Source organism: Centropristis striata, chromosome 19, assembly GCF_030273125.1.
Source record: "Centropristis striata isolate RG_2023a ecotype Rhode Island chromosome 19, C.striata_1.0, whole genome shotgun sequence".
NCBI lineage: Eukaryota > Metazoa > Chordata > Actinopteri > Perciformes > Serranidae > Centropristis > Centropristis striata.
In genome coordinates this window covers 12,342,086-12,359,201 of record NC_081535.1, presented here as the reverse complement: position 1 = coordinate 12,359,201, position 17,116 = coordinate 12,342,086, and the positions used below count along the sequence as shown (strand labels likewise).

Genomic DNA, 17,116 nt, shown 5'->3' with positions numbered 1-17,116 from the left:
TATTTGTCTTTTTTTTAGTCCTTATGTAGTAATCATTGTAACCACTGCCTGTCAGTGCATTGATCTTCCTTTCCAGTCTGTGTGTGTGTGAGAGAGAGTTAGAGGTTTCACAAGCAACACAGTACATGTATGTGTCCAGTTGAGATTATAAACTGCATCAATTTAAAATGTACTGTATGTATTTTTTAGTTTAGTTTTTGGTTGTTCAAACTTACTATATGTATGTAAACTCCATCTGATATCATCAACGTATCTTAATCAAAAGGTCAAAATGGTCAAAAGTCTAATACCGACTCAGGTGTTTTTTGTTTTACTCTTATCATACAATAAATCTTTGATCCCTTAAATTAATCTGATTTGGCAAAACTACGATCTGAAACCCAAAAGTGCATTTTATGGATTTCTGTTTGTTTAACATACATGCACTGTTTCTCACATAGATTTAGTGAACCCTAGAGCAGTTTTGATCCCAGATAGATTTTTTGGCTATATCTCTATATGCACATTCAAATCCTAACAACGAGTGTCCCTGTATGTATATATATATATATGTGTGTGTGTGTGTGTGTGTGTATGTATGTATATGTAATATCTATTGTTTCTGCTGTGTGAGGGTCATATTTACCATTTAACATATCAACATTTTACCCCCAGTCACCTTCACAACTTCTCAAGTTTAAAGGTGAAAAAAACATCACAAAATAAAATGAATAAGGCATCAGTTCTTTGCATCTATTTTTCCCATAATGCACCCTTCCTGCTTCATGGGAACGCTCACAAACACACAAACACACACACACACACACACACACACTAGGATGTACACCACTATCAACAAAAATAAGGGCAAATACATGCACCCACAAAAGGACATCATGCATAATAACAAAACACATAGAACATACAATTACTTCATATTTATTTATTTAATTTGTTCGTTTGTCATTTGAAAAATAGCCTATTCGATCGAGCCTATTTAATCTTTGTGCCAAATTTCTTTTGCTTTGTGCCACACATGTTGTTTGGGAAAATAAAAGAGAATTATTGCTTTATTAATTTATCCTCACAAATGATCCAAAACCACAAAAATATCACATTCTATTTTATTGCATTTTAGTACACAAAACATTTATGATGCACATTCTATCAAATAAACTTTTTTGTTTGATTTCATTTCGTGTTTTTTAACAAAACAAAACAATTTCAGAAGGAAAAAGTGCTTTACAGGGATTTACCATCTCAATAAATACAAGGACATTGAGGTCTTGTTGGATCCTGTTCTTCACACAATGGCCATGGTACTAAAATACAGATGCACACTCTCTACCCCTGCCAACACACACACACACGCACACACAAAAACACACACACATACGTCTATGTACAACCCCAGTCTGTTTCATATTGTCCATATTGTACCAAGACACCGACACTCCATTTCCCTCTTTGAGTGAAAGACACACACACAGAGGCTGAACAAGCAACCTTAGAAATGATAAATTAATGACATTACACTTGTTTGGAAATGTAAAAAATATGTAATATGATTTTCTAGGAGTGTGTAGTTTGACCTGTGTGCCCATCTCAGACTGACCCTCTGTTTCTCTGTCAGTTTATGGGAATGTATCAGGATTGTGGCAGCCTAAAATCTGTTAGCTTCTAATGTTATAGCCATAATTTAATTACACACGAGCCAAGACTTTGTGGTTTCCTTTGTGATAAAAAAGTGGATTTCTACTAATGGATTATCTAAATTCCTGGTAATTTGTCCTACACAATAAATAAATAAAATAAAAAACACTCAAATCACAAATTTGTTTAGAGTCAAATTACTTGCTAGAATTTAAAATGTATTTTTATAATGGAAAAGATAAGGCACCCAATATTTTTCTTTTTTAACAAAATCCTAACCTAATTTAAGTGGGAACTTTACCAACAGTGTAATCAGGAAGTTTCTGTTGTTATGTGATTCCAAACGAAAATATTTAAACTTATTTCACTTACATTTGTGTTTCCTTCATGGTTGCTTTGAGAGAAAAGAGTGAGGAGTCTTACCTCTAATGTGGTCTATTGTGTGTGCCGGGCCCTTGGGCCACAATGACAGTTAAGATTTCCCCTCTTTGTTTTATCTTCAGTATTCTGAAAGCACTCAAGAGGCTTCACTCCTGCTTCCTTGGTCAGTTTCATCCCTTAAAAGTCCCTTCCTCCTTAAAGTCAGAGGATGGATGAGCAGAGTGGAGGATGCTGTACATGTGAAGCAAAATGGGTCCTTTAGGTGGTGTAAAAGTCAGTGAGTTCCCGCTAATGATAAATGCTTCTTGATCATTTTTTTGACAGAGTGGCTGCAGATGGGATATTCCTGTCCTCAGAAAGAAAAAAAAACATAATGAAGGATGTGTCTTAGTTTTTCCTCGTTCTTCCATTTTTTTCCCTGTTTCCGAGTGGGCAGGACTCCTGTGAGATGTGTCTTTTCTCCAAGCTGATTCCTGCATGACCTACGGGTCAGGTCTGCAGACATCACTGATGGGAGATCAAAGGTTGAGATCTGGAGGTTTCGGGGTCATAGTGGTGGCTAGCGACTGAGGGGGAGCTGGGGCAGCGACATGGCCTGGTGAGGGAGACCCTGTGAGGTCAGCATGGAGAAGGGATGACCTGGAGAGAACACAAAAAAACAGAAAAGGGATTTAATAGCTAAAAGCACTAACAAATGCTAAAAAGTTTATGTTTCTATTTGCTAAACAAAACTAAACAACTCACTGTCGATATACCCGTGAAGGGCCACCATGCGCGCCCGCTCAGGACTGCCAAAGGGGGAGTAATGCAGCTCATCGGGCAGGGATGAGGGTATCCTGGACTGGGGATGACCTGGAGGAGCCCCACTGTGCTGGGGCGTGTGCTTTTTGTGTCTTGCTCTGCAGTTTTGAAACCACACCTATGAAGACGCAATGTAACCAGACATCATGTAGCTATATTCTTAACATCAGAAATGTTGATTTATTTCAAAAGTAAAGTATGTTTATAGGGATCATAAACAGACAAAACATTTAAAATATATTACATGACTGTGCATTGAACATTCTACTATAATATATTGGCAGATAACATATTCTGTTATTTTCTTTTTTTGTTGTTTGGCTTGATCAAGTTGGCATTAGTATGTTGCTGAATTATGCTATTACAATACATATACATATAGCTACAACTGTGCCATAACATATGTAGGATGTACCAATGAGACTTTTACAGCCCTGATACAATACAGATACTGATACAGACACCCATACCTGGGTTTTTAAGTATCAGCCAATAGGAATCCGATACCAGTGTTTCATTAATAAGCTGTATGTAGCACTCTGTGGAAGTAACTGGGATCGTTCTTTGATGTGTAAGGCAACATCTGGCTTGACTTAAAAATTGCTTTCATAACTGTCAAACAAATTCTAACAAATAAATAAATATACAGTAAGTACATTTATTTTTTTCTTGAAATAATAAATCTGAGATTAGAATAAGAATTCAAGTGTAAACATTTTAAGCGCAGCAACACACTGGTCAAAAATGTACGCAGGAATTTAAATGAAGGTATACAGTACAATGTTTATAGTACATGAACATATAAGTTAAGTGAAAAGTTGGGCCCCATTGTTACCAATACCCGATCCAGCTATTTGAGTCAGTATCGGCCTGATATCAGTATCGGTACTGGTGCATCCATAAACATAAAGCAGAGTTATTAGAAGCAGAGAGTCTGAATTTCTGTATACTGACCTGTATAACTCTCCTGCTGAGGCCTGTCATGTCGGCGAGTTTCTGTAGCGTCTGGGCGTCTGGATTGTTGTCCTGGGCAAACTGAGCCTGCATGATCTGCATATTAAGGCATATTAAGGCATTAGCATTAAATCAAAGACTGCTTAAATCTAATTATTACAAAGATTGTTACAGGGTTAACATATGGCTGAGATCGGTTCAATGTGTGTATCTGACCTGTAGCTGTTCTGCAGTGAAAGACGTCCGTGCCCTTTTGGCCGGTTTGGGCTGACTGTCTTGTTCCGTTGGAACTGCTCCCTCTAATGTGATACCATTGCCTGAAAAACACAACAGCAGACACATGAAATAACAATTTGAAGTGATCACGACAGTCCCGGGAGATTTATTTGAAACAGAGGAGTTGGACACGTCTTCTTTTTTCCTCAACTGGGACCCAGATTTGAGGGTCTTGTAACATGACCACTGAGAAATCAGCAGACCAGACATGACAATAATATAAGAAATAAGAAATCGCACAAAGGTGAACTATGCTGTAATTATTTTGCTCACAAATTCAGATAGCCTCATTTTTGGACGGACACTTGATCAAACATCTGGACAGCAACAGAGAACCATTACAGCCAATTTGCCAGAACCACGACTCACCACTCTCAGCTGCTCGTTTGAGGTTCTCCACCATGGTGTCGTAGTGGATCCTACACAGGACCTTCTCCTCCACCAAGCCAAACTCCTCTCCCGTGGACAACTGCCTCTTACACGAGTAGCAAGCAAAACATGCCAAATGGTATGCGTTTCCCCTTGCACGGCGCACCCAGTCACTGGCATATATCTGCCGCCCACAGCGGGCACACTTAGTACCAAACCTACTGTGAGAGAGAGAAAAAGAGAGCAGAGGCAGAGGAGGAGAAACAGAATGAGGAATTAGTGGTTCATTGACGGGGTAAAGGCTACATTTCGGTAGAGAAATTTGCAGCAGGAGATGATCTTTTAAATCTAATCTGAAGGCCTTTCCTAGATAGTACACACACGATTAAATATAATGAAATAAACATGCACAGACGTCCTTTTCCTATTGCAAGGGCTGAAGTTGAAAATAAGGTTTTTTAAATTTGAAGTTTTGGCAGAACTCAAAGGGTTTAAGGAAGAAACCTTGGAGGAGGATGTGGCCTTCAGAAAAGACTCCTGACTGCGGCTGCAAGCTGAGCCTTGAATGCAAACAAACCAACACCTGCAATTTCCTGGCTGATGCATGAAGGCCCTGACATGTACACAGGCGCACACACAAACACAGACACGCACACACACCAGGGAACAAACCAACACACATGCAAACCAGGGTGGTTTTACACACAGTGGAAGATGAAGAAAGACTTGGATGACATCACTCTAGATCGCCCCGCTGTAACTGATAGCAACAGTGAGGTCAGGCGGCATATAAACCCAAACCACCTGACTTACTGTTCTGAATGGGTGGGTGGATGAAAGATAAATGGACAGAAAGTTATGGAAAGAGAGAAGCTTGGCAGGAAACGGGCTAGTGAATATACATTTGTTAAGTCAGCAAATGCTTTAAGACAATTCCTCATGAGCTCAAAACCAGATATTAATGTCTAAAATAAACATGCTGGCGTCATTGGAAATATTTGAATGTATATATATGTGAGTGAGGACAGAGTGAGAGGAATACAAGCGTGAAAGAGAATAGGGGCAAAATCAGAGTACACCCTGCCAGAGATAAGATAAGTGTGCATTAGTCACTCTGACAATGATTTTTGACTGTTTATGGAACTTAGTCCCAATCCAACTTAATCCTTTTAGAGATGTTTAACCCTTTAAAAATGGGTCACAACTATATTGTTTTTTAAGGCTACATAGTTTCCTAAAATTTGGGCACTGTATTTTTGTTTAAGCATTATTTAAACAAGAAGAAGCAAATTAATTTGATGGGGACTATTTTCAGCTGCGGATTTATACACATTTTGTGTTTTTTGTGATGATTCACAGCAGCTGGACAGGGTAAAACTGATTCTACATAAACTACAGTGCCCATGCTTATCGTGTCATATGACTCACTGATACAGTGCGGCTCATTAATGTTTAAATAGTTCAATTGGAATTTGTTGAAAATGCAAAAAAATATAGAATATCACCAGCACTATCCTCTAATAATTTATATCGGGTTCACTGAGCAGCTGGCACTGTGAAGTATCCAAAAAAGCTCAGCTCTCATACAACTTAAATATTATACAAATTTCCTGTTTAACACCAGAATCAAAAGAGATTAGGCTCCTCATTTAAAGAGCATATTATGGGTTTAATGGGTATAAACGCTTTACATTTAAAATGATTATGGTTAGGTTAAGAGCCATTGTTGGGGTCAGCAGCTGCCAATTCTGGTGAAGGAGGCAGGATTTGTAAGCAGCCTGAGAGAAAGTGCCGCCTCAAGGCTAAAACTGGGGGCAAGAAGCCTCATATAAACTGTCTTCAGCTCAAATTAGAAACACTTCTACAGTGATGGGAATGTTCTGTAAAACAGGCATTGACACAGATATTAAGCGCTGATGGATGACTCAACACATTTACTAGTACATTTCCTCTTTGCTCTGCCTAATTTCAGCAGAGGCAGCAGAGATAAAGAGAAAACTCATACAAGCACAGCATCACAAACACAAGCCAAATTCAAAGAGCCGTCAGTAGTTGAAAGGTATGAAGGAGGCAAGAACTGGTGAGGGCAGGATAAAAAGAATAGACATGGAGAGAGGAAGTAAGTGGCTGAGGGAAATAGCAAAGCAAAGAGCGGCGATGGCAGAAGGAGAGCAGGGGGACGGAGAGCAAGAGGGTTGCCAAGTGAGTGGGTTTGGCAGCGTATCAGTGCACTCAAGTCCACTCTATCTGGGATGAAAGCATACTATAGCCCTGACATCTCACAAACTCGTACCCCTCCTCATGTATATGAGCTTGTTGGCCAGAGGTTTCAGTTTGCTGCATGTAGAATGGTAGGGATTATTTATAGGTCGTCATTAAAAGCCTACTGTTTGAGGATCTGCTTCTTATCTGTCTTATTCTGCATCTGTCTGTCAAGACGCCAAGGGTGTAATTTTACAAGGGAGACACAGTGGACATGTTTCCTGCTCTTTTTCAAGAGGCAGTATTGGATTCAGTCCAAAATTAAGGTTAAAAAACAGGAGAAACTGCACACACTAGGACCACGCAGGAACAGTATCTGCTCTGATGCTGTGTGTGTGTAGGTGTGTGTAGGGGTGTGTGTGTGTGTGTGTGTGTGTGTGTGTGTGTAATCCTTAAGTTATGGAAGTTAGAATGGTGTTTTCATCGTATAAGTTACAGCAAATTTCACAGAGAATGTATGGAATGCATGGAAGTGAGAATAACTTAAAAACTAAAAAGAATGTAAAAGAAAAAGTGGTAATAGTATCTTGAGGAGCTCGGGGTGTAGCTTAAACATTGCAAGAAAAGCTGCATTTTAAATTATAAGCTCCTTGTCCTTAAACTTTCCTGAAAGTATAAATATATAACATAAATGTTTTTTTTTTTGCATATTTTGTTACATAGTAACATTAATACAAAAGACATTTTACTCCTAACTTTATACATTATCCTTTATTGAAAGTTTTTTAAATTTTATTCTGAACAGTGCCAACATAGAGAAAAAGTGAAAAGTGAAAGTAGCTTTCTTTTAAATGGTGTCAAACTTATTTTGCTCAAAGCAATAGAAGAAAAATAACATTAAGATGTAACCCCCCCACACACACCAATAATAATAATAGTAAGAATAATTATAATAATATTATTATTATTATTATTATTAGTAGTAGTAGTAGTAGTAGTAGTAGTAGTCAAAGTATTATAGATTATTGACCAATTTCATCACTTTTTCCTGTGTTTTGTTATTATGAAAAAAAACATTTTTGTCACGACCATCTGTCTCATGAAGGAAACCTATAAAATTATAATAAAACATGGTCATGTTTTGTTCTACTCTTCTGTAGCGTTTTAAATCCAAAGCCTTTTTAAGGATTTGTGCATGTTCGCTCCCCACTTTTGGAATCTAAATTCCGCCCTTGGTCTGTCCTCCTAGTTTTTATTATAACTGTCAAGTAATGTAACAATGTCCAAATACAAAAACAGTGCATCTGCAGTACCAGGCCTGGCATTCCTCATAACAAACAAATTCAGTTCAGCATTAGAGCAGAGAGACCACGAGTCTTTGTGGTGACCTTGAAATAAAATTAGCTGGCATAGCACTTACAGAGGGCTTAAGTTGTCACAGATATGTGCAACTTAACCAAAAAACCTCTTATAACCCAATAAAGCCATTCCGGAGACAAATCGACTCCATGGCTTACTGTACTGTGTGTGCTCCGTATCATTTCAGATTGTTATGGAGAATTCCAGCCTGTTTCTACAGTAAAAGAGGAAAACATTGTGGAACACTGTGGCTAATCTAGCATGACAGCTTGTCAGTTTCATGCTCCGAGACAGAACCCAGAAAAGCTGCAAATCATCCCTTGCTTTAACCCCCTCCTTCTCCTCCTCCTCTATCTTCATCTCCTGTGACCCCCTCCCTCCCTCTAGCCCCTCTTTTTTTTACATCTCGTTTTGTCTTTGTACCAAAAACCTGGTGTTTATTTTGGAGCGATGTCAATCCTCACGGCCCCCCTGTATCACTCACAAGAGGGGAAAATCCTACACCGCAAAACCCCCTTTTACCCCAGACCTCTCCTATTTGCTCCCCTTCTTTCGTCTAATCTTTACTTCTTTTTTATAGTAATTCACCTGCTGCTGAAAGAGTGGCTTGAGGAGGTACACGTTTTTTGGATTATTTCTGATGTGCTATGAGAATACTCTAATCTCTATTAGATTTGTCCTGAGAGAGTTCTTGCTTGACTGTGTGGTTTCATGACGTGAGGTTCGTGTTAGGCCTTTGTACGGGAATTTAAATGGGGAAGTGATCAAAATACTTTACAGACAACATCTTTTTTACCAGATTTAACATATTACCAGGCTTTAACATATTAACCCTGCACAATAGGAACTCCAAATGTGTATTTTCTGTTCTTTTTTCTTCGTAATCTGCTTACAAAATGAATAACTGAGCAGTCTTTATTTAAATGTGTAGCATTGTATTACAGATGTCTTATTATAATTTCACTTCATTCAATTCTTAATAGAACTGAAATCACTTGTACGGGTTTTATGTCTTTGTTGCTATGGAGACCTAATCAGCTGACCAGAGGTGGGTTGATGAATAGTTATTATTACAATACACACACATGAACACACATAAAAGACACATGCACATGTGCACACATCTCACCCACAAAGTTCCCTACATGCATGGACTCTGGTTACACTGTCAGTATCCCAGGGTTCCCCTGATTAGTGCAGCAATGCAACTTCCTGTGTGGCCTGCAGCTCACGGACGAGGATGATGTTTCTACGGAGCGAGGCGAGGGAGGGGTGCAGAGAGGCGAGGGGGGTCAGGGAAGGAGGCTGATAAAGGAATGGTTTGCGTGTGCGTGTATGTGTGTGTGTGTGAGAGAGAGAGAGAGAGAGAGAGAGAGAGAGAGAGAGAGAGAGAGAGTGAGAGAGAGAGAGAGCCCCTGAGGCCTGACATGGGTTTGAGAGGCACAGCATGGGCTCTGTCCTGCGCCCCTTAGCCCGACATACACACACCACCTTCCTCCCCCCTCCCCATACACACACACACACACACACACACACGTATATGGAGGGAAACCCACTCTGATTTCCTGCTATTACGCCCCATTAAAGCAGCTGTCAGTCCAAAGCCAGATGAGAGGCTGACATAGATGAGGAAATATCTCCAGAGGTTTGAAACCGGCCCAGAGGATCTGGACTTGCACTGGTGTTTAGCCTAGTTTAAATCTGGCCTAAACCCAGATTACAGTTTATATTTACAGAGGTAACCATTGTACAGGCCGCAGCCCTGCAGCAAAGCTTCACTGTTGCTGGAAGATTCTCTAAATAACTTCTCGTTTTTTCCAGTACAACCAGGGAAATCTAATCTAAACCTACAAATAGTATTATGTAAATGAGGAGGATTTTTCTCCAGAGATTGTAACCATATTGAGTAGAAGATTTGCAAAATATCCAACAGTTTGACCTTCAGTATATCCAAACTGTCAGATCAAACATATCATATCATATGCTGTGTTTTTGTCTAAAGGCTCTGAACTTTTTTGTCCATTTGAACTAATTAATACATTAATCTATACATTTAACTATGTGACTTCAGTTTAGTTTAAAGGCATACTACGCAGGGATTTTTGCTTACTGTTTGTAAACATTCAACCTTGGCTCCTCCTCCCTCGCTCAATGAAAGTAAAACCAAACCCCAGATTCACTCCGGTTTTGGAACAAGCTTTGTCTAATTTTTGCCTCTGCTATATTTGCTTTTTTTCTGCACTGTGTCTGCTATATTTTAGCTTTGCTTTGTGCCCAAAGGGTGACACACAGAAACATCCTGAACACAGCAAAATGCAAAGAAAGAATACAGACACTGCCAAACACTTAGTGGGTCATAAGTGAGAATTAAGAGAGGTTATTTTGTATCAGTCTATATGTGATTTTATTTTAGATATAGGAGAATCCTGCATATCATACCTTTAAAAACACAAATCAATTTCACTGAAGTCGGAGACTCAGATTGAAACTAGGATAGTTAGATTAAGCAGGCCACATTTATCTGGTTTTATTGGTTTTTCTTCACTGTGATTATGATACTGTCTCTTTTATGTGGCAAAAAAAACAAATACTCATTTTTCATTCAGAGGAAACAGGTCAGAAAGTGCTGGAAAATTAGCTTTAGCTAATTCTAGCTGAGGCTCACCAGCAAGCATCAATTAGCTAGAGTGTACTCACTGCAGTTTTGTTCTGTTTTGTAGTCTTGCAAATTTTACTTTTAAAAAAAAATAAAATTAAACTGTATGCATTTTACACAATTGTGTACATTTTAACATTGACGTTTATTTTATTCATTAACAAGAAGCAAAAAGGACCCATTATTAGAGCAAAAGTACGAAACTGTCTTATTCTACCTTTGAAAATATGATTATTAGCTGAAGTGTTTTAATTACAATTACGGTATTTCATATAATTACAGTGTAGGATTTCTCTGATGAGCGTATAACATGTGACCTACTGACAGCTACATCTGCACCGCTCATTATTATGTTCTAATGTTCTCTGACATATTTTAAATGTGTTTATTACTGGCTCACAGTCCAGAGAGCAGTGTTGAGGGTGAGAGGGGTTAGTGGTGAAGTAGCATTTAAATGGGGACGGGTCAGGTAAAATATTATTATGATGTGGCAGAGTAAACACAAAAATCTCCATTTTGTGAAAAAATTAGCAAAATGATTGGCAGCTGCAGGACATGCATAAATAAACAGAGATCTCAGTGTATGTTTATGTGTGTGTGTCTATCAGCGTGCAAGTGTGTTAGAGTTGTAAAAGGAGGCAATGTGTACAGTACTAATAAATGTTTCATATTCATGTGTTCATATTTAGGTGTGTGCACATATCTTTTTTAGAGTGTGTGTTTAGTTTGGATAGGAGTCACATTCAGAACAGAAACATGCTGACCAGGCACTCGGGGCGGTCTAATTGCTGGTCTGGAGGCCTGAGGGTCTGGGGTGGAGGACGACTAATTGCTGGTGATTATAAACCTCAGAGCGGTGACTTGGTGTCAGGTTTCGATCAACACCAAAGCTCACTCACAGCTTCAAGCAGTCACACGTGCTCACACACACACACGCACACACATACACAAACTGATGTGCACAATGCAAGTGTGTCCATAGCCTATATATCCACCAGCTTTAGGCTACAACCAAGGATTTAACTATATGCTGTTGCTGGTGTGAACCCTATTTAACCTCAATACCACACACACACACACACACACACACACACACACACACACACATATTCACACAGGTACAACTTAGGTCACGCACACAAGGTCAAAAAGTTAATAAAAACTTAATGAATGAAAACATCAGTAAACCAGGACTTATTCCTCTTCTGCTGCATGTAAACACAAGTACAGTATTGTAGATGCAACTGATGGTCAATTCACTCTTAAATTACAATAAATCAACAAAGTCTTTCTCTCTCTCTGAGAACCAAATGCATTTCCCAAAGTGTGAGTGTGTGTGTGTGTGTGTGTGTGTGCGTGTGTGTGTGTGTGTGTGCGTGCGTGTGTGTGTGTGTGTGAGTGGGTGTGTGTGTGTGTGTGTGTATCACTCTCTATTTGTTTATTTACTGTATAGCTATCGATCTTGCATGAAAAGGGTAATTGTTGACATAATTGTATATAGAGAGAGATAGAGATAGAAATAGAGAAATAGATTACCTGATTTGAGTTTGTTTTGTTACCTGACAGTTAACAATTATGAAATATGTTTATACTGTTAGGTTTAACAGTTTTAATTTGAAGACTTCTATTTTCATATTGTATGAATGATGACACAGACTAAGTCGTCTATGTACATTACAAATACAATTGAATAGAATAATTATAAGAATATTATAAGAATATAATTTTGGCATTTTTCTCTCTGCTGTCTGAGCTTTTATTGCACGGTTTGTTTGCCAATAGGTACCGGCTAAAGTCAGATAGCTGCACACTCAAACGGGCATTTCCGGCTATTTCCGTTTGTTTAACGTGTCCCTCTCGTCTCAAAGTGATAAAACCAGCCGCGCGCTTCATGGCACGTGGTACATTAACTGTGTGTTGATAAGTTAAAGACTGCGATAACCGCTGTGTCTGTGTGTGTGTGTGTGTGTGTGTGTGTGTGTGTGTGTGTGCTGAGGCAGTGAGTCTAATAGCGCTCTAAAATTAGAAAATGGCACTGTCGACCAGAAACTAATCACTAAAATAAAATAAATTAAATAAAAACAAAAAGACATGTTTTGAGCAATTAAAAAATACATCCTATTTAACCTCCAAAAACTAGGCCTCCGTTCACACTAACTTGCATATTTTTTTTAAAAAGCACGAAATGTCCAATCGTTAATTCTGGTAACCTTAATATTTATTTAATTTTTTTGTCGCTAGTGGGAATGCTGTGTCTCGGATAGCCAAAACAAAATTGGGGATCTTTCAGCTAGACTTTTATTTTGTTACAGACTTTGAGACGTTTTTGAAAAGGTCTTTCAAGAACACATGAGGCAACCCGCATCCATCTCAAAAGAAGAGAAAGAGAGAGAGAGAGAGAGAGAGAGAGAGAGAGAGAGAGAGAGAGAGAGAGAGGCAGGCATGTGTTGGCAGAGTATTTTGAAAACACGGTCATAAACTTACCCTACCTGAAATAATCCATTTTACAGAAGATCTCTTTGTTTTTGATGTAGCAGCTGCTGTGCTGACGTAGCGACGTCCTGCAGACAGAGCACTCCAGACAGCGCACGTGCCAGATCAGGTTGTTCACCTGCGAAGAGACAAGCTCCATGTCAAACACACACTCACACACACCACACACTGATGATAGATCACTGCACTAAGGACTCACATACAGGGGGACAACGGTGCTGAATATGTCACACCAATATATTTTTTAAATCAACATTAGCCTACTATAATATCCAAAGATATAGTCAGCTAAATATAATGATGTGTAATTCGTTAAAATATGGTTACCTTGAAAATTATATTATTTCTATAAAAGTTGCACCTCTTATAGTAATACTTAACAATGTGATTTTGCTATTTTTTATTTTAATAATATTCACACTTTATGGACTTTTAGTCCATTTGAGTTGATGGTGACTTTCTAACACTATATTTTCTGATAAAGCAACACTAGATTTTTGTAATTCCAGGAATTGGGGTTTTGCTTCAAAATTAAATAATTGTCCTGTAAAATCTGTTCCGTAGAAATTTCTGCTGATATAAATTTTACAAAGGTGGAATTTGTTAATACTGAGAAATTTCAAACTAGAGCTTCCTGCTCAGGCACCGTGGACACATTTTTTGGCACCGAGTGTAATATTTTCGTTCAACAGCAATTATGATAGGCTTGTAGTAAAAAGGAAAAAAAATAAAATGTCAGGCCTGGGGAAAAAATGACCAATCTTTAGTAATGAGTCCAAAAGTATTTAAATCATTTTGGAGTTTTACACATAGCAAAGCCATCTCGCTCCCTAAACAGCTGACCATTTAATATTTATCAAAATATTTTGATACAAAATTAGCCCAATTATTTTGATTAAAGAGAATTAAGACTGCCCCGCAAAATAGACTGTTAAAAAAATGCAGACCTAATTGCAACCATTGTTAATTTTAAAATAGATATTTCTGTTATGGGAATTTTATCCAACAAAGCAGAATTAATTGTAGGCCTAACAATTTAGGACTTTTTTTTTTTTTTTAAATCAATAGAAAACCATTTATTAACATGTTTTTATTTACAGCATCGGCCAGTGTGAAATATGTAATATGTATACAGAAGTATAAGCACGAGATTTTACATAAGAAAAAGAGGGGTAATATTTTATTTTTTTCGAACAATCCAGGACTACCTTTAATGTAGACACAATAAAATACTGCATACAAAAGATTTTAACGTATTATATAAAATTATCAATTTTAATTAGATAAGTTTGCAAACATTTTTTAATGTGTTTATCATTCCGTTGTATAACATTTAAAATTATTCTTATTTGTGATATTATGATAACAGGCCTGAACTTGAAACTGAACACGACAACAGAAGTTAACTCACACTTCCGGACAATCACACCCATTTGCGCGCGAGTGAAGAGTGTTTTGGTTGGAAGCACGCGGGCGCACGCGACAAGACGAGGCGTAAAAGAGAAAAAATGAAAACATCCCTGTTTATATCTGCGATCTCTCTCAAACACCGTCTGTCACTTTAAATATTATTCCTGAAATTCTACGGTGCAGAAAACAGCAGATAATTCTAAAGACAAGCTTTGTATCTGTTTTTATTTTGTACTCTGTAAAGTAATTAAAATATGAGTTATGATGAGATGCCAGTAAGGCCCATATATGAGGCTACATTTAGTCGATATTATAGCTAGTTCCTAGTGGCATTTCTCCGTCTTCTACAATGTTGTATTTAATTTTCAGATTTTTATTTTGTGTGATTTTTAAAATAAGGACGCCTGAAGTGGCCCTGGCCTCTTCATTCCACTACATCAGAGCAAAAGTACAGCAGGCCTATCCAAACCAAACCAGGACCCGGGTCAACATCCTTCACCCGCTCCTGCTCCTCTAATAGCTATTTGCTGTTCAAGTGAATGCCAGTGAAAAAAATAAAAATAAAATGGGAGAAGGCTCAACAAATAAACAAGACGCCCTCAGAGGAAAATAATCCCTGCTCTCAGAGGGTCATCGATCGGCCTCTCACCTTCAGCAGGTATCTGTCCAGGATCTCCTGGCCGCAGCTGGCACACATGTTCTTCCCGGTGGACGGCACCGAGCTGGTGGTGGAGGTCGGCGAGCACACGGAGGGGGTGGATGGGGTGCTCGGGGACGAGCGAGTGTCCTCCCGCTCCATGTTCGACCGCTGGGATTCTCCGTCCGAGTGAGACTGCAAGAAGGCATCAGCTCAGTAACAAAGAATAATCCCCATACACTGTGCCACTTTCATGATATCAATGCGCGCATAATTCACACATGTTAAATATATATTTGAACCCTAACTATAATTCCACGTGCAGTGGGTGCGCACGGAGCTGGGCGCAAAAGGCGCACTGAATGACATTTCCAAAGCAGAAATATGTAGTAAAGCTCTCACCATTGGCGCGTGTTTAGAGTCCACACTGCAGCGCGAGGCTCCCGGTGTACTCTGATGCTCGGTGGAGATCACCTATAAGACAACGTTCAGTAAACGGCAAGTCTTCATCCTCAGCTGAGAAATCCTCGGGAGACATTTGCAGACAGCTCTCCAGGGCTACTCCTATATAAAGTGCTCCTGACAATAAACCCCGGTTAAAACTGTTAAAAGGGCCCCCGCAACAACAAAAGGCACATTTTAATGAAGCTATTTCAATTTGGATTGATTTTTTCCCTGCCCTTAACCCGTGCCTCTCAGAATAATAGTATTTTCTTCGCAATCCAGGACACGAGAGTGGAGGGGGGAAAAAACTACCTGTAATTACAAATAGCTTGAAACGCTGCGGATAAGAGGGACCCGGAGTGTCAATTTCAACTGTCAATCAGAGAAAGGCAACGGGTCACCCAAAGAATTGCAAATTTGATTTTTAATGGCTGTAATTAAAATCCAATTCTTCCGAGGCGAATTGGCAGCGCTCGAGAGGGCTCGCGGACCGCAAATCACGCTATTCATAACAGAGAGGCGCGTGCCTCTTCACAGCGGCTGGCGCGTGCAGCTGATCTCAGTACACAAGCAGTGATTCTTATGACATCACAGAGAGACAAAACAAAACGCACACACGATGCTGCGGGCTGCAAATAAACTGCATAGATCCACTGCGCGTGCAAGAAAGAAGATAAACACTTTGGTAAATCTGAATCATTTCACATTGAGGCATCGTTACAAATCTCTCTAGCTGCACGTCGTTACATGAAAACAGCTAATTCAGTCTAAACCAAAGCGTGAAGGCCCACACGGTGCGTAAGTGGGGTACCTCTCCAATTTGGACCTTTTACGCACAAAGTTGAAGCTTAGCCGTGTCCAAAGTGTTAGTACCTGCTTCGTGGGAATTCCTTCGGACAGAATCTTATTTCCCTCTGAAAGAGGGGACAAAACTTCATTTTTCCAGTACATGAACCCCGTGAAGTCTCACAGCGTACAGTGTCTCCAAACTCGGTGCGTGGAATCAGGAGAAGACTCGGCGATGGGCGTCAAAAACTTGTATCATCCGTACCATGCATGGATTCGGGTGTAACTGGCGCACAGTTTTGTTTTTTAAACGCTCTGAAACGCAGCTGTGCGCGACGATGTGGCTGCCACTGACACAAAGTACAGAAGTTATGAAGCTCTGCAGAGGCGAGGAGTTTTCTTGCTGCTCCTTAGAGAGCCTTATTTAGAACAGAAAGACTTCTTCCTTTCCCCGTTTCCCCCCTCTCTCCACTTTTGGGAAGGAGTCTGACTACAGGAAGTGAATCAAATTGAGGGGCTGGCAGCTTTTTACTCCAAGGCTCCTTTAGGTGCAAGGGAGACTGCAAAAAGTCGACGGGAGCGCAGAGAAGCGGAGCGTGTGTGCAGAGCTGTAGTGAAAGTTTGTGCGGCTCACTGGCCTGCCTTATAGTTAAAGAAGGGGGAGGGTGAAGAAATGCGTGAGAAGGGTGGACACACTTTGGAACAGTTATGACAGA

At 39.4% G+C, this 17,116-nt stretch overlaps 1 protein-coding gene across 1 annotated transcript; it reads right to left on the bottom strand.

Annotated features, from left to right (window-relative positions):
* Positions 1-815: 815 nt before the first annotated feature.
* On the bottom strand, positions 816-16,921 carry lhx6a (LIM homeobox 6a). The gene is made up of 9 exons (XM_059358069.1): positions 16,488-16,921; positions 15,573-15,644; positions 15,183-15,365; positions 13,120-13,241; positions 4,414-4,634; positions 3,985-4,085; positions 3,769-3,864; positions 2,758-2,932; positions 816-2,652 (listed from the first exon to the last, which is right to left on the bottom strand). The coding sequence occupies exons 1-9, from the start codon at positions 16,563-16,565 to the stop codon at positions 2,573-2,575; spliced, it is 1,128 nt and encodes a 375-aa protein (XP_059214052.1). The 5' UTR covers positions 16,566-16,921; the 3' UTR covers positions 816-2,572.
* Between the last annotated feature and the right edge of the window lie 195 nt (positions 16,922-17,116).